Raw genomic sequence first — 21,953 nt, 5'->3', positions numbered from 1 at the left:
TTGAAATCATGTATTTTATAAAGAAAATGAGGGCTTAGTAAATGGAAACAAGCTCAAAATATCATTAGCTGTATTCCCTGGGTGATGAAGAAACCCCTTTTCAATACAGCAAAAATCTTCTGAAGTTGCTTCTTGTTGCTTCTCATCTGCTATGGCTGTGCAGGCAAGAGCCCCAGATCAGCAAGACAGTCAGCTCAGCACTTGGCTTTGAACTACAGGAACAGTCCCAGGTAAGTGAGATTGATTCTTAGCCATACACAACTCAAAGAGCACCTTGTTTCATCAGGTCAAGATGAACACATTTTCTAGGTTAAAAAAAAGCTATATTCTTGCCAAATAATTATTGTATTTGTAGTTTCAAAGCACAAGCTTTAAGTGAGAGCACGGTACGTATGCTAGGGGCTGTGACACTGGAAGTTACCTGCCAGTAACCAGATCTAATCACTCTGCATCTGGCATTTTAGAGATAAAAATGCCCCAGAACCAAGACACTACTTGCTACTTCTGGAGAAGAGCTATTTCACCTTCTCTTTGCACAGCTCCTAGCACACGAACACTCTCCTGCCTTCCTCCAGGTTCCAAACACCACCATCACTTTATAGTTTTTCTACATAAAGTGCTCTTTGTCTACGCTTCTTTCTTACCAACTTATTGCTCCTCACTCCCCACGTACATTTAAAAAAAAATATGTTGAAAATGCATATGGGAAAGGGCAGAGAAGGAAGAATAATATTTCTGGCTTTGAAAAAACCTGCCCCATTTCTAGAGATTCTGCTAAAATTGGTGGTCTATTCTACCACTTCCCTCCCTGTTTTCCTGATTCTCCATTCAAATAAAACTTCGCTAGGCTGAGCCAAATAAAAAATACCAGTCCTGCATTATTATGAAGTGAGCCATGAGCATTGCACACACACTGGTATTACTTGTAGCTGCACAGATAAAGGCTAGACTACGTTATTTTCATATTATTACTAAGCCTATTGCATTCATACTCATAAAACAAAAGAACTTGGGAAAACTAAATGCGTGAGAAACTCAGTTTGAGCAGCAGCCCGGGAAAGTTTGGAGCTCTGGGTCTGTCTTTTGGCTTTTTCACAAAAGCCTCCATCCAGCATTTCCCAAGTGCTGTAATTAAAACAGAGCAGAAAATGCAGCCCCATCTTCTCAGAAGAAGGGTCTCGTATTGAACACGTGGTCACCTTATCTTAAAAATCACCCTGATAATTCCTTTGTTTGTATAATGAGAGTCTCCTTGTTTTAACATCAGAAACCTGCTACGGAGAAACTCATTAAATTTAAAACCCTTTCTTCATAAAAGCTCTAAATTGTATTTAAAATTGTGTTCAGGCACCTGGCAAGAGATCAGATGCTTTTGTAAATGGACTCGGGCCATATGGCTCCAAGTACTAACAACCAGAACAAGTTGTGCTGTTGTCATTACAGGTCACACCACCATTTCATGTTCTTGGAAGATAAAGGAAATACAAGCTCATGCATCTCGAGCATGCAGAAACATCTCTCAAAGACCTGAAGGAATACGATTAGAAATAAAGCGATTCATCCCATGATGTACTTTGATTTGGATCCACCGATTTTTGCAACTTATCGGTTTTTCCTGATATTTTATAGGTTACGGTGAGATCTCAGAGCACTCTTCCACTTAGGCCTGTCCCCCACGTTTTCTAGTTATAGTCCTGGGCCTTCAAATCTTTTCCTTATCTGACCAGGGCGGCATCTTTGCTTTTTTATTAAAAGAGCTCCACCTAATGCAATGGAATTCACTCTACACAACAAAGACATTTTTTAAATGATCAGAATCTCAAACGTGTAGAACAGACCCCAGATTCGATGGTTCCTTAAATTCAACATTTTTGTTTTGGAAACAACACAGGAAAAAAAAACACACACACACACACACACAAAATCCACACACACACACACCTGGCAGAACTGATTTTTTAAATCTGAGCTCTAAAAAACATATAATTGATTCATTAGGCCTGAACACACTGGTCCACACTTGTGATGGACCAGTGCTGAATTTGAATTTCCTTGTCAGTTTTCCATAGGTTTTTAAGGGAGATAGCAAGTGCACAGAAATTGTTTTTATTTAGAGATATCCTGTGCTCTGTGCCATTTCCAAGGTCTTCTGAAAAAAAAAAAAAAAAAATTAAAATCAGACTACAAAATTTCAACACCAAACTCTCTTGGTGTTTATATCCCATGGTATTTTTAAAAATCTCAGGCAGAATAGGTAAGGGAAAAGCAGCACAGAGAAATCAAATTCTTCAAACGTAAGTTAGCCATTTGCAAGCAAGTTCTTAATGCATTACGTTAATGCACTTGTGCTTTTGACAACAGATGTGAAAACATTCCCCCAAATAAAAATAATTAATTTGGGGATTAACTGAAAATATGCATTTTAAATTATTTTCCCTTGCTGTCTTAAGCAAAATAATCTTCTAAACCGTCTTGATAAGAAAGTTTGATGTCTAAAACAGCATTATTAAATAGCACATCTGTCAAACTCATTTTACTCAGCAGAGGAGCTGACCTATCCAGAGCGGTATATGCACCATGTTGTGAGAGAAACAATTTGATCAAAGTTAGCCCTTTAAAAGTTTACATTTTGACTAAACTTTTTATATTCAAGATTCATCCTCTAATAAAAAGTAAAATCCATTAAAAACCTCTGCATTTAACTTCCTTACACGTTATTAACAAACGATTAAAATACAAGGTGTGTGTTCTGGAGCCACAGAGCCCGCTATTAGCTGACCAGCTTTGGCAGCACAGTACATAGAGGTATACTGCCGCTGGAGTCGGAGGTTAAATTCGCTCTCAGCTTGTTCGCTACCCCAACTACAGGAGGCAACTTAGAACCAATTCCCGTGAAGGAACTCGTGTAGCTCGATATCCGTTTACTGGAGGTTTTGTCAGTGCTGGGCGGTTTGGGTGTTCGTTTACAAATCCACGGGTGCCTTAGAGCCTGACTTGGAGTCATGCGCACCGAAGGATCCCAGCTGAGGCATTCTTTTAAGAACTCGATGAACAAGGGATCGTCGCAGCCTTTCAGTGCTGTCACCCAGTCCTTGTTCCCTGGAGCACCTCGTATTTTCCCCCTGCGCGAGCGACTCCCGTTCAGGGTCACTCTCCCGTCTGCATGTGTAGTTACAGTGCAGTAGCGCGGGTGACCCTTGGAGTTGATGAAGTTCTTGGCTCGCTTGGATTGATCCAAAAGCTTCTGAGGGGGCATTCCCAGAAGTTCCATCATACAAGCCAGTTGGTCTCCCTCATCCTCTCCAGGAAAAAGAGGGTATCCAGTCAATAGCTCCACCAGAATACAGCCAAAACTCCACATATCTATGGGCATCCCATAGCGGCTTCCTAGGATTACCTCTGGTGCTCGATAAAATCGAGACTGAATGTACGTGTAGACTCTTTGGTGCTCAAAACAGCTGGACCCAAAATCTATGACCTTGATTCCGCTCCTCCCTTGCTGTTTCAGGAGGATATTTTCTGGCTTCAAGTCACAGTGTATGATTTTGTTCCTATAAAGAGCATCCAAGCACTGCAGTATCGAGTGAGCAAACTTGCGTACCAGCTGGATGCTGAAGCCCTGAAACTTATTTCTTTTAATCAGCTCATACAGGTTCATACTCAAGAGTTCAAAAGTCATACAGATGTGGTTCCGAAAGGTGAAGCTCTCCAGCATGTGAATAACATTCATGCTGCCAGTTTTATCCTGCTTCTTCAGGTGCTCCAGAATCCGGATTTCTTCCGCTGCTTGCCGATGGAATCTCTTCTCATTGCGAACCATCTTTAAGGCTAAGTGTTGGTGGAGTTTGTGATCGTAGACTTTAGCAACTTGTCCAAAACTGCCCTTGCCAATGATTTTGAGCACTTCATACCTGTAAGCAAGGTGGTCATGGGGCACGTGAATGTAGCTGCCTTGGTCATCGTCGTAGCCTCCGTTGTTGGGACCACCAATTACTCCTTGCCTCTTTTTTGCAGCTGGACCCACAAAGTAAATTTCAGAGAAATTGAATATCTCTTGCTGCTCATAAGCAGATAATTGGTGTTTGTACTGTTTGACAGCTTGCTCTGGAGCTTGGGAAATGGCTTTGTGTGCTTTTGAGGAACTAACACCACCTTTAGAAGTGCTTAAGCTCTCTATACTCTTATCTTTTGCCAGGGAAGGAAGAGATCTTTCTGAACCAGTAATTCCTGCGGACTGCAGAGTACTGCTCCTTCTGTTACCAGAGTCCTCAAATAATTGCTCCACTTTGACCTGACTTCCAGTCAGAGGGTGATCCTTCATGGCAAGTTTGTTGCTACAAACCTACAGAGGGAGAAACAAAAAATCACCTTTACTTTATGGTTTAAAGCATGGACTAAGAAAGAAAGCAACATCACAAATAGAAACACCAGCATGTTTTGCATCTCCTTTAGATACAAAGAGCTCAATGTATTACCTAAGCTAACTCAAGCTACAGGAGTAATTACAGAAGGGAGCACAAAATGCAGCTTACTGGAACAGGCACGTGCACAAACACGGTGTATTTTTAAGTCCCTACAGGGCGAACCCCAGAGCATCAAACACTCCAACAAGGACGCAGTACCTATCCCTACTGGTATGCACGTGGTCAGCAAACAGCTGGGGGAACGGCTATGTTTAGCTTTAAACGTGGGTGCAGCAAACACAACCGACAACAGATGCAATTTGCACCTGTCTGAGACACGCAACACGACAAGAACGTGCAGAGAAGTGTCAGGAATATTGCAAAGACAAGCGCGCCGGTGGAGGACAGAGACATGACAGCAAGTGACATAAGGTTGGTGTAACCAAGCTGAACACGGAGAAAAGGGATGACAGCAGGATGAGATAAAACACATAAATGATATAAATTTCATGTCTATCTATACATAAACGTTTGGTGGTGGCTTTTTTTTCCTTCTTTCTTTTTTAACGAGGAAAAACACATCATATCCATACTTCCTTTGGAATCATGATAGCTGAATAATTACTACAAAAGAGACTTGGCAGCCCTCAATAATCAAGAATATCTTTTACTCCAACATCTTTGTCAGTAGCGTGTAACCACTGCCACACACTGTCACGTTAAAATATTTACATCTGAAATTAATGCATCGGAAACAGCACTTAAATGTGAGAAAAGCATTGTGAAATGTTTCAAGCTTGTCATTTTTACAAACTAGTAAGTGTCGAACTCCCTGGAGTTCAGTCCCTTATTTGCACAGCAGTTATTCCCCTTTCCTACCCGCTGATGCTCCTTGCTGACAGGCAGCAAGGAGGTGTTGTTTCATCCCATGCAACAAGGAAAAAGCTGTGACTAGTGTAGCAACATCTGTTTTCCATTCTGTCCTTTAATCTAAAAATAAAGGTTTGAGACACATGCCAAACCGAATCCCTGAAAACCAAAATAGCTACACAGGAATCAAACAAAAATATAAATAAACCTGCAGATCCACAGCCATAAAACCAAATTCCTTTTTAGTTACATAAAATCTAACATCTTAGCACAGTCTGTAAATAAGGGAAGTGAATGCTCCTGCCAAAGCCAGCTACATGTCTCTTAAGAGTCTATTTGTCAGTGCTGCCTTGAAGGGTTAGTTTTGCTCACGAGCCCAAAAAATGGGCATTTTCTGCAGAATTCAGTTGTAGCTCAGGGGTGGCTATGCCATCAGATCTATCCTACTAAGTTCCACTACTCGGAGTCCTATCAACCCCGAACCACAGCGTACGGTAAGAGACACGCCTTTCCAGAAACCCTGAAGTGGAAAACCAAAGCCCAGCCCTGGTAACTTCGGATAAACGCCTTTTTCTCGGAGTCTGGCTGAACCTCTGAGATAAGAGCGGCGTATTTTCGGAGCCAGCTATTCAACGGAGCACACACAAACAGTAAGTTTACAAACAAACAGCAAACACAAAGGTGGAACGAGGTTCATGCTTCTTTGGTTCCTGAAGTTTCTGGGGACCCAGGGGGGAAGAAAGCCTGCCCTTCATCAGTAGGAGTCTTACTTTCACCTCTGAAATCAAAACTTCATGTTCTTACTACTTGGGTTTCAGTTGTGTGCACAACAGAAGCAGCTGTTGCCCAGCCTGGCTTCAGGAGAGGTGGCAGAACAGCTCTGCAGAGAGCCATCCTGGTGCAGAGCTGTCCCGGGGCAGCTTAGATCAGCAAGGCCCCTGCAGAGCAGCTTCCTGCAGTCACCTGGATGAATTAAGCACCAGGACTTCAAAAGGCGTTACTGTACCGCACAGATGGAAGCTATTACATCAATTCCTTTCACTATCTGGTTGTGAAAAAATGGTGTTAACCGTCTGAATGTCATCAATTTTAGCAATGTGACCAGGCCTAGCAAACAATGTTTCATCCAAATACTCAAATACTTCCTATCCAGCAGCAACAGCAACTCCCCTAGTGCTGTTGTTCGGGGCAAACATTTTGTATTTTAAGTTCCTACTCAAACAAGGAATTCATGGTTACATTTCTCCTGAAACTGTTTCTTAGAGAAGGGGGCTTTGGATCTCAAACCTGACTCAACACCCATAAGCAGCAAGGACTGAAATTTCATTCTCAGGAGGCGACCAAAATCATTTGCCACGTGACAGTGAGCCACAAATAGAGAGCAATCTCCAGCCCAGGAGAGCTACACCAAGTCAGATGACTTCTGGCTAACATCAGCTTTCTTTCAGCAGCTTTCTTCTACAAATCACAGGCCGCCCAGTTTTTGTTGTTGATAAAATATGCTATTAGAAGCCCAGAAATTGGACCGACAGCACAACTGGCACCACATTAAAGATTTTCACATCCTTCTCACTTAAAATGAAGTTTTATATGAAAACGGTTAACCCAGTTCCTACACAGTGGGGTTGTCAAAAGCTCATCAGTTATTTTCACAAACTGAATTGAACCCATCTATTCTCAAAGCAGAAACATTTATGCTCTCTTATATCACTAAGATGAAAGGAATGGACAGCTGCGTATCTCAGAAGTTTGCAACTCTCACGTTACATTAAATCGTAATACAGAAATCTTGCAAAGAAAGAAACTGAGTATCACTTAAATCCATACACTTCTCCATCAAAACTGAGCATCACAATCCCTGCACGCTTCATCTCAGTTCCTGCTTGCAAGCCGCCACTAAGGTTGTATTTTTTGACGTGCTATCATGGCAAAACTAGGCATTTTGCAATCCTTAGTCTTGTCTTAAAAAGTTAACAGGCTTGATGGACAAAATATAGGTGAAGGATAAGATACACGATGGAAAAAAAACAGTCATGCAATTATATTTGCATTTAACCTGACAGTTCCAGTGCACTGGCTTCTGTTCAGTTATGAACAATTCTAGTTAAATTATGACTTAAGCCCTGCAGTTCAGGATTTCCCACATGCCCCCCACAAAACAATCCACTGCTCCTGAAACCTGTATGTTTCTGCTGCTCTCCCTCAGAATTGCTAAAAGAGGAAACACAGACCGGCACTACTGAATTTGCTCAGTGAATGGCACAGACCAAATTCATTACTAATGTCTGTTACAACAAGTTTACACAAAGTGATGATTTTCAAATGCAGCTTATTTGGTGAAATGTCTGTTTTCACTTTCTAGAGGGTTGTGTTGTTTTTTTTTTTTTCCTAAGCACAAGCTCCTTCACTTCTGCCAGAACTCAACAACAGCCAAAACACGGTTATGACACGTATAAAGGTCAGATCTCTGCACAGCTGAACACCACTACTACTGCTCAGTTGGAACAGTTTAAGAAAAGATCCCGTAACTCCACACCTGTTTAGGAAACACAGCTCCTGCAGAGAAACACGTTTACACCTTCACTCCATAAAGACCTATTTTGCTAGCAAATGAAGTGGAAGATAATGCCAAAGCTTTCAGAGAAGGAAGGTACTTCTGTAAGGCGTTTGGAAGACACATAACCCCCCACCGAAGTCCTGAAATTTTCATAAGTGAAACTGAAATGGAAATGTGCAAGAGTTGAAGCAAAAGGTGTAGGTTTACATACTTATCAGCATACCAGGTGGCAGAGCAGAACACTTCAACCCTTTGTAAAATAAATTTCTTAATTAAAATGAGAGCTAAGGATAATAATACTGGATTACTGATGCTGCCTAGCAAGTTTTACGTTCAACAAAATGCTGTACTGTTTTTATATTTAGTAAAAGCAACACTAAATAAGCTACTGAAAGGCTGCCACATCCCACTTGTCTCATTTACTCTCTATAGTCAGATACAATGCCACACCAAGCCTCCACACAGGAGACTTTAAAATACTCACATTTGATCTTCCAAGGGAAGGAAGTCCTGAGGGGCTTTGTTCTTCATTTGTAGACTCTTGGTACCTGATCTGATCTATCCTCATATAGGAATCATATAATCCGTCTCCAAACCTGGCTGGAAATGTTCCATACACAAACCAGTCAGTCACAACGATTCGCACGGATAGAGACACACGATAAAAGCACACCTCATGTTTTAGTAAGACCTTCAGTTCTCTGTCAGCTGTTAAATAATCTTCAGAATTTAACTCTGATGTTTGGGCTGTACTTTAATACCTCAGAGTACACAGCTCTTTGGAAACCCGAATTTATGACGCTTTTAATTTAGAGCTTCTCTTTTTTCATCATTTTTTTGCACTGCAAACACACCCTTAAGAAACCTTAGCCAATGCACTCCCCCCCCCCTTTTTTTTTCCCTTAAGCAGGATAATCCCAAAGTAGCCTCATTGAGGGCGACAATAGAAAATGAGCGCACGCGTAGGCACTTGGTCGGACTGGCTTTGAAGTAGGTTACCCCTTAAAAATGAGAGGGAATTAGCAGATTTGCTGCAAAAAGCAAAAATAAATAAATAAATAAATAAATAAATAAATAAATAAATAAATAAGAGGGTCGCGTTGGTTCGCCCAGCATCTGACAAACCCCGCTCAAGACCCTAAAACCGAACCGCTCAGCGCACCCGACATCGAACCCACGAGCTATCGCGATACCGCATCCCGTCAGCGCCCCTGTCGCGATACAGCCGACCGGCCCGGGCTCCCGGTCACGGCCCCGGGGGGGCTGAGGCGGTCCCGGGGGGGCTGAGGCAGCCCCGGGGGAGGCCGCCCGCCGCCTCCAGCCCCCCCAGCAGCCCCCCGAGCGGGGCCCGCTCCCACCCCCGGCCCCGCCGTGAGGGCAGCGGCGTTGCCGCGCCCCGGGGCTCGGCAGAAGGGGAGCCCGGAGGCCGCATTGTTCCGCCGCCCCCCCCCTCCCAGCCCCCCAAACACCCCGGGGGGGTCCCCGCCGCCTCCTCACCTGCCCCGAGGGGCGCCTCCGGCTTCCTGCCCAGCAGCATGGTGGCGGCGGGGGGCGGCCCCCATCCCTCGGCCCGCCGCCGCCGCCGTCAGGCCCAGCGCTGCCGGGGCGGGCGGGCCGCGGCGGGGCCGCCCGTTGCCAGGGGAACCGAGCCCCCGGCCGCGCCTGCGCACTGGGGCCGGGGCGGGCGGGGCGCGGCGCTGCTCCCTCACGGTGGGGAGGGGGCTGAGGAGCGCTCCCCGCCGTTATCCGCCGTTAACCGCCGTTATCCGCTGTTATCCGCCGTTTCCCTCACGGGCACGGCTCGTCCCCGCCGCACCGGCTCCTGAGGGGGTCGCGGAGCTGCCCTCCCACCGAGGAGCCCCCGTTCTGCCGCCCCCCAGGGGCTCGGCGCAGCGCCGGCTGCAGAAATGACGCCCCGCAGCCGCCCGGGCCTCGTTTTATTTATTTTTTTATTTTTTTTTCCTTTCTGTGGGCTCAGGGGTTGCGGTAATCAGGCGACGCCTGAGATAACCGGCGGCGCAAGCGGGCTGGATTCCTGGCTGTGACACGGCGATAAAGGCACCCTGACACTGGGGAGGTGTCGGTCACTGCCCCGAGCCCCCTGCACCGCAACAGACACCAAAAAGTCCCCCTCACAAAGTCGTTTCCTGTATTTTAGACTTGCACCCAAAACTCCTTATATCTGTGCAGCCTTTGGGTTTTACTACATCCTCCCTCAGCATGCTGGGGTCTGGTCCCTGCCCGCGGGGACCTAGGCAGCGCTCCGCCTCAGCCCCAGGGCGCCTCCTCCACGAAACAAAGCATTTGGAACGAAAAATAAACTTATTATTAATGCAAAACCTCCCGCAACACCCCCGAGCCTTTAACCTGCCCCGCTACCAGCAGCCCGGCGGAGCCCTCACCGCCTCCTGCGCGCTGCGCAGGGATTACAGGAGAGCAGCCCGGAGCTCTGCGGCCCCGCTGCCGGCGTTGGGGACGTTTTGGGGGCTGCTTTTTTCCCCTAAACCCCCCCCCGGAGCCGGGCCGGGCCGTGCCGGGAGGCGGTTTCCAGCCGGACGCCTTTGTGCCGCGGGACGGCGCCATGGCGGCTGCCGCGGCCTGAGGGGGGAGCGGGGCGCCCGCCATGTTCTGCCGGGCGTTCCGGGTGCGCTCCAACACCGCCATCAAGGGCTCGGACCGGTGAGTGCCGGGGGCAGCGGCCCCGCTCGCCTCGGCGGAACCGGGCTCGGCCCCGGGGGGAGCGAGCGGGGCGGCCCCGGGCGCAGCGGGGAAGGAGCCGGGGCCTGAGGGGCCGTGGGCGCCGCGAGGTCCCCTCGGAGCGCGCAGTGCTCGCTGCGGGAAGGCGCGGCCGTGGCCGGGCTCGTCCAGCTGCTCTGTGTTTGTTTTGCCTTGTGTGGTGATGCTGGGGTGACTTGGTGGTAGCTGGGATTCACCCCACGCTTCTGTGGAAGATGCCACAAACCCCGCTTGGTGCCTCTTGAACATCTCCTGGGACTGCCCAGACAGTGTGTGGGGAGAGGGACCCGTCTGCAGCCCGTGCTGTAGGGTGCTGGTGGTAGGCCCCGTAGCATAGAGGGGTGCTCGGGCCTTCAGAGCCATCCCAAAATCACAGACTGTGAGCAGATGTCAAGGAAGAGCAGGAACAGGGAAACATATTTGGGCTTTCGCCCTGTGTTCTCCCAGCACGCAGCTATTTCATGTGTAAACCCAGACGCAAATGCCCCAGGTTGTTTTCAGTAAAAACCTGGGAGTAGTCCCCAAAGCGGTAACTGTTTATGTTGGAGTTATTTTAAGAGACGGTCTAGACAGGTTTGTAACACGTTTGTGATTTTGTCGTTACAGGAGAAAGCTACGAACCGATGTCGCAGCAGCTTTTCCAAATCTTAGTGCCGAACAATTAACTGAGTTCATTCCGAACAAGGAGGAGCTTAATGTCATCAAAATATACACTCACAAAGGGGAGGCTGTCACGGTTTATACGAATAGCAGGAACCCAATACTGTTTGAAGTTGAGAAAGCTCTGTATCCAACAGGTATGCATAGTGGACTGGAATAACCCTCCCTCTTTACTTACTGGACAGCAACTTTTCCCAAAAAGATTTGCTTGTGTCTAAGTACTTACCTGTCTCCCATCACTGTAGTATCTGCACACTTTGTAATCTTTAATGTGCTTATTCTACCACATTCTGTGTGAAATCCAGCAGCAGTTCCGGATTCTTTCTGCAAAAGGAAAATTAAGGTGCTGAGAGGCTAGAAACCAGAAAACAAATGTTTTAAGTTATAGGATAGCATCATAGCACTATTTCCTCTTTTGTCCACTGCAAGGGGTAATTCCAACAAGCGAGATGTCAAGTTTCAGGCAGCCATCTATTAATTATGTTAGGAACATTCTGACTTTAGGTGTCTTGATTATCCAAATAACAGGCGAGTGATTAATTGTGGTTAGTGCGGTCCTGCTTAATCTTAAAGATGGCAAGAAGCAACAGCCAGAGAAAGTTTTTTAATGATGCATCTTTAAATTCTGTTTTGGAACAGTGTATGCTTTGTGGGCCTACCCAGATCTTCTCCCTGCTTTTTCGACATGGCCTCCTGTGCTACAGAAGCTAGCAGGAGGAGCAGGTAAGAGGACTAGAACTTTGTCACATCGTGTTGCAAAAAGGAATTCCCTTTGGGCTTTTTAGTGTTATCTTTCCCAGTGACAAAAATGTACCTGGAACTAAGAAAAAGTATAAAGAATACTTATTCAGAAAGTAATTCATGTTTTCCTCCCAAAAAGGAAAATTAGCAGTAGACAAGTTGCTGAATGAGAAAGTAGGTTAAGCTGTTCAAATGCTGTAATCTGTTCCATTTGAGAGTCTTGGGTTTGGAAATTCCTTCTCAGGGTGTAAAGTTGATCAGTGACTTTGAACTGGGACACTGAACTGCCTGTGTAACTGATCTGGTTTTTATAACACTCCTTGGGCAGCCGACTTCATCTGCTGCCGCCCTGCTTCCTGTCAATTCAGAGGTGAGCTAGTGTGGATAAGTTAGTTATCTTGGAACCTACAGTCCTAATCACTGTCAAGTAAATTGTGGATTGTGCAGGTGAGGTTGAATTCCTGGATTCCTGGCTCTATCAGCTACTTATGGATCAAGACTGAAGAGAAAGGACTCGTATTTTCTGGAACCTGCTTTGGATGCAGTACAGAATCATGAGAGTCAGGCCTTTAGAACATGAAAGGGCAGAACTGCTCAATCAGGAAAGGATTGAATTCCAGCCATTGCAGCTTTAATCTGTAAGTGGAAGCGTACAATGTAGAAAGAGATGTCTTTTCCGTTATGCAGTATCTGGAGTAGAAGTACTCAAATCCTTCTGTTCAGTTTGCTTCTGGGGAAATAAAGTGCATGAATGTGTAGCTGTGATGGACATCTAAGCAAGCCTTGTTGCTGACTTGTAGTAACCTAGTTTCAGGGGGGAAAAAAAAGTCTTGCTAATGGGCAAAGAACATTGAGGAAAGAGGGATGCAGATCATTAATCTCCCGTGGCAACCAGGCTACCTCTGGGTACGATCCAAAGATAAGAAACTGGCCACTGAGACAACGGCCGGTGAAGGCAGAGAACAGAGACAGAGCCACGCTGCATCAATAGGAGGAGAGGCATGAGACTATCCAGCAATGCAGATGTGGAGAGAGGGAGGGAGCAGACTTTAGGGAGCAGTCAAGAAGCAAGGCAGTGCTATTCGTGATACCTGTTCTCTGAATTCAAAGGTCTGACTGCCTGTCCTGGTTATTTACATGATACGTACACGCTACCTACCTCGTCACGTTAAGGTTCTTACACGATTTCTGTCCTCAGAGACGTGGAGCCTTGGTTGCAATTGCTGAGTTCATTCTAGATTTGCTGGAGGTAGTTGTGACAGTGAATGGGAGGAAAAATATTGGAGGCCTCTTCAGCTTGTGCATTAAAACTAGGATGCTGAGAAAGTGAGATGGCTTCAAACCAAACCATGGAACACAGGTCAGTCCATGAGACTGCAAGGTCTGGATTATTCTAGCTACAGGGAAGGAGAGCAGATGATCTTAATGTAATTCGGTGATAACATGGTGCTGCTGTACATGGTGCATGGAAAACTTGAACTCACGTGCCAGCCTGTTCATCCCTGGCATGGAAAGTGGAAAGAAACACACAACAAAGCCCACTCGTTTCTGTCCAGATCAGCAAGGAGATGGTTCAGGCTGCTTCCTCATGCTCAGGAGAGTTCACAGCTGAGAGCGAAGCTAGTATCAGATCAGGAGGGTCATGTAAATTGGGAAATTTTAGGCAGTTCTCTATGCTAGGAGAGAGTTGGTGGGATACCCTGCCCTTGGGACAGGGAAGAATAAAGAGGTGGTTCCACACACATCTTTATTCCTGTCTCTTTCCATATCAATAGTAAAGAGCAATGCTGTCTGGCCTGGGAAGCTCATGCCTTTCTGTTAAAAGCAGTGCCCTTTTGGGGCCTGACAGGTAAGGGACTGAGCATTTTAAGCTCTTTGCCGTGCACTCCATCATAAATAGGATCCTTTAATCCACAGGGTGGTAGCAGGAAACGCTGCCTTACTAGGAAAAAACAGAGAATCATGTTTTATCTGGCATGTGCCCAGCTGTTAACAGGCTTGTGTTTCTGCTGAGTAATGGGGAGGGGGTGGGCGGGGAGAGGGGGAGTGGAGGAGGTCGTGGCTGAATCTTTCATTGAGAAATGATGCTTTTTTTTCAGATCTGATGCTGCCAGGAGTAATAGTGCCACCTTCTGGCTTTCCGCAAGTAGAGCGGGGCATGCTCTGTGCTGTCACCCTCTCGGGAAACAGGTACAGAGGACTCCTTACTCACACCTTGTCTTAGAAACTAACCCTGAGAGGAAAACTGCTTTTTTATGTGGAGACTCTGGGGCTTTTGAGGAAATCAAAGCAAAATTATTCTCATGCATTTGATGCACATGTCGGTAAAATTGGGCAGAAGAAAACATCCAGTTAAATTTCTGATATGTTTGAGCTTGGGTATAAAGCTATGTAAATTGGTTCTTTTGGACCTCTTGGGGACTAATTGGTGGATTTGTTTTGAAACAGTAATTTTTAACAAAATACTATATTCCACACAGTTGTCTTTTTGTCTGTCTGGAAACTCAGAGAGAGGGAACAGTGCTAATGCTGGCATTTCTTTTTTCCCCGTTAGCCTCTGTTAGTAGTACTTGGGCTTCTTGATCTTCCTAAAGTGAAGGATGTGTCACTGCCCAGCTTTCACTTCAGTATCACAACTGCACATATCCCTGGGATTCTTTGGAAGCCCTTAAATACCAGAAAGATGGGACAAAACCCAAAAATGCCTAGATGCTTGAAAAAAACAGGCTGTAAAGTTCAAGGACAGTGTAAAAGAAACCTGGTCTATCACAATGGCACAGCTCTTTGTTGTTCAGGTAGCACAGTGTATTTGTGCTGCCCTGCTGTAATGTTGCTGTCTTTTCCCAGAGCTCCAGTAGCTGTCTCAGTTGCCACTATGTCCACTGCGGAGATGCTGGCTGCTGGAATGAAAGGGAAAGGCTTCGCTGTGCTGCATACTTACATGGATCATCTCTGGTGAGTATATGGCCAGGCACTTGGTAAAATGTTTAACAACTCTTAAATGCTTACTGAAAATCAAAATCTGTGTCCCAGTACTCTTAATCTATCAGTTCAACGTACTGAGTTATTTGGGTACAGTTTCTGTAAGACCCCTGTTAAGGCTTTAGCTGTGCTACATGTTTTGGACGACCACGCTTTTCTGACAGAGGCAGGTGTCTGTCATGAGGTCTGTCCGATATGTGCAGATTGGAAATGTATATATTGAAAATGATTCATTTGATTCTGTTACTTCAAATGCAGTTATTATTAGAAATGAAATTAGAACATCCCTGTTACTCTAATTTTAGAATATCTTCCTGTTCTATAAAACTTTGAATCATTTTTGCATTAAAAAGGTCAACTATGCCAATCTCAGCTGAATAAATGAGTTGCTCTGCATTTGGATTCAACTAATTGCTCACTTTTAAATAAAGATTCATGGGGGAACACAGAGCTTTTGGAGGAAGGTGAATTAAAAATAGATCTTATAATTTGAGATCCATGCAACTCACCATGCTTTTTAATCAGGGGAACTTTTTAAAATATTATTGTTGCCATATGGGTTTCAAAGCATTAAACAGAAAGCCATGTTATGCTTTTTCTTCCTTTTATAGGGAATATGGTGACAAATCTTATCCTCCTACCTTAGCTCCCTTGGTAACAGATCCTGCTGAAAAAGAGAGTGCTGATGATGAGGAAGAGATGGAGGAGAAAGAGCCTGTCAGCAGCTTCTCCACTGACCCACTACAGCACGTGGACATCGGTGATTTGAGCCTGAAGGAGCAAGACAGTTGTGCCATACTGATGGGAAAGGAGGAACACAATGAGAATAAAGCTGCAGAAACAGCTGACGATGACAATACAGAGGTTCAGCAGGAAGCAGAGGACAGCAGGACACCCCAAGGTACTTCTGTGTACAAATGGAACCAAACTATGCACCTTTTGTTTGCTGAAGCTGGTACGCATGATCTAGGCTACTCTGCATTCCAGAGAGCTCTCTGTGAGAACAGGGGTAGAGATGGTTCTGTGTGGCCTGAAAAAGGGTCTGAAAGAACTGAACATTACATTCAGAAAGAGAGGCTGCTCACTGCATGCTTGTTCTTTTCTTCCTTGCAGAGCAAATGGATGCATTGCTTAGCCAGTGCTTTTTTCATGCTTTAAAATGCAAAGTAAAGAAGTCAGATCTCCCTCTGCTCACCAGCACGTTTCTACGCAGCCATATGTTCCCATGCTGGTACGTGGTAAGAAGAGTGTCTTTGGATTTGCAAGAAGGTGTGGGTTATTTAGGATGAAATTTTTGACTCAGAAGTAAAATTCAGTCCTTACCTAAGGTTATCCAAGGTTACGCTTGCTTCTTACAACAAATACTTCAATGTAATGATTGTCCAGACTGGCAATTGTTCCAAGATTTCTTAGTCACTTAAATGGCTGTTTGCTTCCCCACAGGGACATCAGTACTAGATCAACTCATCGTGTTCTGTCTGTTAGCTTGTTTGAAGTAATTCTTTGTGTGATTAATATTTTTGCTGTTAAGAGACTTTTAGCATAAATAGCAAGATTGATGAAGAAATCATGACATATCTAAAAGACCTTTAAAAAAAATCAATTTATAGCCCCGCTGGACAACAATTGGATATAAAGAAATCAAGCTATAAGAAGGTGAGATTTTTCTGTATTTTTTCTTGTTAATTGAAATAAGAAGTAGAAGGAGAGAAAAATGTTGAGTTTTAAATTGTTGAAGCATTAATAAAACAGACAAAAAGCCTAGTATCTGTTCTTCAATCCAAATTCTTTTTCCTCACATCTCTGCTCCTGCAGGATCAAGTGAGGAATGTCATTGCCCAGAAAATATGAGCATTGATCTGTTTTAAATGTATCTAATGCTCTCTGATATGCTATGATAGCTATTAAAGGGTTCTACTCTTGTTTCACAGTGCAATTGTTTGCAAGAAGAGATTGTTCTTTCTCTAAAGCTGAAAAAGAGAAAGAGCTAGAGAAGAGAATGGAGATGATACTATGCCTCTTGTTTAGATGACAAAGACAAAATGTATTGCCAAAGATGTCACAGTAATCCCTGTGATATGTGCTGTTATTTGGCTAAGAAGGTCACAGTGCAAACAGGTGGCAGACCTACAAAAGGAACAGTTGCTTACTCTTTTTTAGAATATGATAGGGGCACTCACTGCTCCTTAGCAATTGCTGTGTTTATAGAAGCAAAGGGGTGCAGTGTTTTGGTTTTTTTTTTTTTTTTTTTTTTTTACCTTCCAAGAAGATTTTCTCATTTAGTAAGTAAGTTGTGGGCAGTCAAAAACAAATTTAAAATGTTTAACTCCACATTTCTGATCGTTTCTTCCTTCAGTTTTCTAAATTCCTACAATGTATGCAGCACCAGAAGATCTTACAAGTGAAGGAGCTGAGCAAAGGTGTGGAAAGCATCGTGGAGGTGGACTGGAAGCATCCAGAGTATGTAGAACATTGTAGCCTTTAAGAGGTGGTAGGCTTTGAAAGGAGGGAGTGGAATCAGCCCTTGCCAGCTGTTATCTATTCCCTGCTTGCAGTCCTGTGACAGCCTTTGTTTCCTAATCTTAGTACACTATGGAGGGGTTTTGTATCCTGCTTCCACACACCAGTCCTTACATTTTCTATGCTTGTAAAGTTCTGCAAAGTTACATTCTTCCCTTTTTACTCAGTGGCTTTGAGTCTAATGACAGTATTGTGACTTCAGCCTTCCCTTTCTTGTTCATTCAGCCAGAGACCTTTAAGGGGCTACTAGATAACCTGAGAGATGTATATTGCTCTTCACCCTTGTATTAAGTACATAAATATTCCAGAGAAACATGTTTGAAAATGTTAAGGAGGATTCAATTCATTGCAATTTGTTGCACCATTAAAATGACAAATTTCTGGCTTCTAGTCTGGGTACTCTTAAAGGTGTTATCGTGCCAAGCCTCTTAGCAGTCACTAAGCAGCACATTAATTTAACAGTGAGTCTTGATAGTTTGTGAGGGTTTCTTTGTTGTTGTGGGAAGGGAACAAGGTTTTATATCCATGAGGCAGTTTCCTGATTATTTAGCATTAACTATAATGGTTTTATATCTTTCCCAATTAAGCACATCTCCCCTCTATCCCATCAGCGTGCTGGGACTTTTTGTTTAGCTTCCAAATGAACTTACCTATCTGAAAAATAACTCCAATGAAAAGGTTAAACCACTGTTGAATAAATGGCCATGAAATTACAGCCTTAAAGTGTCATTCAGGATTAAATCAACCACTTTGCAAAATTGGCAGGCAAAGTTATAATCTTAAAAGGAAAAAAAAAAAAGCTTTGTTTTCCATTACACATTGATTTACACAAATGCCCTTATCCTTTCGGTTGCTTATTACCCAGCTCCTCTAGCAATGTTCCCATTATCTAAGGCTTAATAGTTACCTCATATCAAGAGCATCCTACTCATTCCTTTTGCGTATCAGTGCATTAGCATGCTCTCAGAATTTCCCAGTGGGCCATGGGTTTTCTGTTACCTAACATCTCCTTGGCAACTAATGGGATGGAGAATATTTTGGTAGATACCAGCATATATTCTCTTCCGCATTTGGAAGGAGGCAGAATTACTGTGACTTCTTGCATTAAGTTTTCTCTCATACTTGGCCTTATCACTGGGAGACAGGCACAGTCAAACTCAGTTCATCAAGTTCTCTTACCTGCAAGCATGGAATCTGAAGTTCTATACAAGGAACTTAGACTCCAGCTCCTGAACCTACATGGTTCTTACTCCTCTCTTCCAGAGTCTTTATCAATAACCACTAAAGAATCATGTGCTAGATCTTAATTTCTTGTGGAAACAGAAGTTAAAAATTTAGGTCCCTTTCACTCCCACCGTATATTTTTTTTAATATATATATTTAATTTTCCAGCATTAAAGCGTTTACAGTACCTGAAGGATTTTCTTCAGCCTCTGCTGCCCAAGACTGCAAGAGCGAAGACAAAGAACAAGCGTACCATGCTCCCGAAATCATACCACTTTATGGGGTCTCAACAAAAATGGTCCCACTCTTTCAGGAATCTGGACACAAGTAAGCACTCAAAAAGTACAACAGAATCTTTGTTAGGTGAAGAGAGAGGCTAAAAACCTGTGCTGCTACCATCTTGTTAGCTTTCATGGGGAGTGGGCTGTGATGCTGTCAGGGAAGGTGATGGGAATCAAAATATAATCTTTTTTCCTTTTGTGAAGCAATGAAAAGAGACTGTGACAAGTGCGTTCAGCAAATACATCGCTTTTCTTACAGCTAAGGAGGTGATAATTTAAGTGTTGAAATTGCTACATTTTACTTACTTGGATTGTCCTAATTTGCCATTGGATAAGGCGTGTTCTGTCCACCCACAGTGTACTTTACTGGAAAGAGGACACCCAGATGATATAAAGAAATCATTTGCCTCCTTGTACCCTAATCTTGCCTGTTTTGATGCAGTTTAGATATTTTTAGTGGCACCACTAGGGTCATCTTCCCAAACGAGTCTCCCACCAAGGGTTTTAGAGTCTCCCTAATTACTGCTGTGAGCCTTTTATCTGGCATACAGGAGCTGAGGTGTAACAAGAAAATCACTGCCTAGCAGAAAACATAGCTCAGTATTGAGCTTTTGCTACCAAATGTAGCCAGGGTAATTGCTGTTTTCTGTCAGCTCAGTGGTTCTGCTCAACACCAAACTACTTGAAGTAATCGTCTTCTTTCTGTTTAGAAAAGGCAGCATCCTCTCAAGCAGCGAGGTGAGAAACATCATTGTTAACTATGTGAAGACTAACGAGTTGGTTGATGAAGCAAACAAAAAGTAAGCATACATGAAAGTTGTCCTACCATGCTTCCACAGGAGATACTGAAGGTAGAGCAAAAAGAGAGCTTGTTTGCACCTAATGCCTGCTTTTCTTTTGCAGCTTTGTAAAGGTGAATGCCATCCTGTGTGACTGCCTGTTAGATAAATCAGAACAAGATGAAATCTCAAACCTTAAATGGGATGACCTCCTGAGCAGGTGACTGATTTCCCCATGCACCGTTTCAGTATTGTACAGATTTATTGTGTGCAACTGAAAGCCAGACATTATGGGAGCTGTGTAAAGCTGTAACTGCTTCCTGGTAATACAGAAAAACATCCAGAGACCTTCACTTGAAGAGTGTCTCATTCTCCACATTTAACAACCACCTGGCATATACTAATATTGGCTTTTTGTTTTTGCTTACACACTAAGCATTTATCAGGGAAAGCCTTCTAAACAAACAGTGCCCGGTTCTGCATATAATCCGTATGTACATATCGAGGAAGCCATTGCTTGCATCCGATAACTGAACATACCCTTTTTAGGCAATGGCAGTCATCTTGCTCTTTTACGTTCAAGGCCTTTCTTGGCTGTGCAGTTCTAGACTTGACATACATCAGCTCTTCCTCACAGTGCTAGGCAAGATAATTGAGATTCACAGAAAGTCATCAAGGACCATGGTTTTCTCTTTTCAGCATGAACTGACTGGAAGCAGCAGCACAACTTTTGCATCTATAATGTAAACTCACTGTTTAGATACAGGAGGCTCAGCTAGCTGACAGAAGACTGTTGTTTCCATGCAGCAAAAAATTTTGCCTGAATGTCCCCGATGTCTTACTTGCCTTGATCTTTATCACTATCATGCAATGCTTCTGAGCATCTGCAGAAGCTTCCTTTATTTCTGAAGCCATGTTTGCTGGTGGAACACTAGCAGAGCTTATGGTGAATTTTAACTTCATTTTAAGGTGCTTCACCAATCTTTGAGCAAAACAGCAGAACACTAGTTTAAAGATAAAAATTAAAGGTTTTACTCTGCAACAATTCATGACATTTTACCAATAGTGAGCTAAGCTAGAATCTTTGTGAATCAGTAGTCTAGCTTTCTTTTTAATTAGTCCCTTTCTTTATATAATGTCTAGGATGCAAGTCTTGCATGAGATCATCATGCAGTATCTTTAAGATACAAATTCTTCTCACACAGAATTTTGGCTTTCATGTAGTCCTGTGAGAGGCTGCAGTGGAAAAAGCAGTTATTTTTGATGTACTGTATAGACTAATTGGATGTTTAAACTTTGTTCAGGTGCCTTGAACGCCTGCAGCCCTTACACCAGGTGACATTTTTTGGACAAGAACCTATTGTGAGGAAAGGAAAGATTGAGCCCATTGACATAACCATAGCACAGAGATCATCAAACAAGAAGGTAAAAAGAAAATAAGGAGATGGGTTTTGAGAAGAAACCTGAATTCTGAGAGCAGCTTTGGCAGCTTATTTTTCTGGGATGAGTGGGACATGATTTGCTAAACCCCACAGCACTGATGTTTGCAATAATTACTCAAATCTGCAGGTGACAATTATCAAGAACCTTGAGCTGTACGGTTTGGACCCACAGTCGGTAGCCAACATTCTACAACAAAAAGTACAGGCCAGTGCCACCATCGCCCCTGTGCCTGGAACAAAAGACAGAGTTCAGGTCCAGATCCAAGGCAACCAAATCCATCATCTGGCCAAGATGCTGCTAGGTAAGTCTGTCCTGGACCTGGACTGGTTATAGCAATACAGATTTTAATTCATGAGCTCTGAGTATTTATCTGAAGTGAACTCTTCATTATGTTGCAGAAGAATACCAGCTACCTCGGAAATATATCCAAGGCCTTGAGAAGGCTCCAAAGCTTGGCCGGAAGAAGTAGGAGAAAAATCTACTGTAAGAATTATTCAGCTGTCATTATTTATAAGTGTTCTGCCAACAGATCAAGGGTACGTACAGGCCCTATTCATTTAAAGAAGAGTCCTGGATTTTTACAAGGTCTAGGACTCTCCCAAATAATAATATTCATTGTATCTGTTCATTTTTCATAAAAATAATAAAAAATAAAAAACCACAGGAGTTATCCTTTCCCATATATTTTCTAGAAGCCTGTAGGGGTGCACCATTTTTCTGGTTAGTCCAACATTCTTGCTTTGCATCTTTTAACAAA

The 21,953-nt window shown here is 43.8% G+C and overlaps 2 protein-coding genes across 4 annotated transcripts; one reads left to right on the top strand and one right to left on the bottom strand.

Moving 5' to 3' along the window:
* Nucleotides 1-1,917: 1,917 nt before the first annotated feature.
* DYRK3 (dual specificity tyrosine phosphorylation regulated kinase 3) lies at nt 1,918-9,407 on the bottom strand. Of its 2 annotated transcripts, none has more exons than XM_032203127.1 (3): nt 9,328-9,407; nt 8,315-8,426; nt 1,918-4,342 (listed from the first exon to the last, which is right to left on the bottom strand). In XM_032203127.1, exons 1-3 carry the CDS (start codon nt 9,390-9,392, stop codon nt 2,771-2,773), a joined length of 1,749 nt encoding a protein of 582 aa, XP_032059018.1. In that variant the 5' UTR covers nt 9,393-9,407; the 3' UTR covers nt 1,918-2,770. The 2 variants fall into 2 exon arrangements, with proteins under 2 accessions (XP_032059018.1, XP_032059017.1); XM_032203126.1 differs by having other exon boundaries at nt 8,315-8,430; nt 9,328-9,400.
* A 924-nt stretch (nt 9,408-10,331) lies between these two features.
* EIF2D (eukaryotic translation initiation factor 2D) lies at nt 10,332-21,855 on the top strand. 2 transcript variants are annotated; one of them, XM_032203267.1, is made up of 15 exons: nt 10,332-10,509; nt 11,173-11,363; nt 11,866-11,949; nt 14,067-14,157; nt 14,815-14,922; nt 15,561-15,850; nt 16,063-16,180; nt 16,560-16,605; nt 17,306-17,409; nt 18,862-19,020; nt 19,685-19,774; nt 19,878-19,973; nt 21,058-21,178; nt 21,323-21,497; nt 21,595-21,855. In XM_032203267.1, the coding sequence occupies exons 1-15, from the start codon at nt 10,454-10,456 to the stop codon at nt 21,663-21,665; spliced, it is 1,800 nt and encodes a 599-aa protein (XP_032059158.1). In that variant the 5' UTR covers nt 10,332-10,453; the 3' UTR covers nt 21,666-21,855. The 2 variants fall into 2 exon arrangements, with proteins under 2 accessions (XP_032059158.1, XP_032059160.1); XM_032203269.1 differs by lacking the exons at nt 10,332-10,509; nt 11,173-11,363; nt 11,866-11,949 and adding an exon at nt 12,402-12,605.
* Nucleotides 21,856-21,953: the final 98 nt, after the last annotated feature.

The sequence above is a fragment of the Aythya fuligula genome, chromosome 25 (assembly GCF_009819795.1).
Source record: "Aythya fuligula isolate bAytFul2 chromosome 25, bAytFul2.pri, whole genome shotgun sequence".
Taxonomy (NCBI): domain Eukaryota; kingdom Metazoa; phylum Chordata; class Aves; order Anseriformes; family Anatidae; genus Aythya; species Aythya fuligula.
This window is presented reverse-complemented; position numbering and strand designations above follow the sequence as displayed.

Excerpts from the sequence above, each read along its gene's own strand:
- DYRK3 (XM_032203127.1), bottom strand. The coding sequence starts at position 9,392 with ATGGGGGCCGCCCCCCGCCGCCACCATGCTGCTGGGCAGGAAGCCGGA. Across the intron at positions 8,427-9,327 it reads GGAGGCGCCCCTCGGGGCAG|GTTTGGAGACGGATTATATG; the intron begins GTGAGGAGGCGG and ends ATTTCCAGCCAG. Across the intron at positions 4,343-8,314 it reads CTTCCCTTGGAAGATCAAAT|GTTTGTAGCAACAAACTTGC; the intron begins GTGAGTATTTTA and ends CTCCCTCTGTAG.
- EIF2D (XM_032203267.1), top strand. The coding sequence starts at position 10,454 with ATGTTCTGCCGGGCGTTCCGGGTGCGCTCCAACACCGCCATCAAGGGC. Across the intron at positions 17,410-18,861 it reads GTGGACTGGAAGCATCCAGA|CATTAAAGCGTTTACAGTAC; the intron begins GTATGTAGAACA and ends TTAATTTTCCAG. Across the intron at positions 19,974-21,057 it reads TGGGATGACCTCCTGAGCAG|GTGCCTTGAACGCCTGCAGC; the intron begins GTGACTGATTTC and ends AACTTTGTTCAG.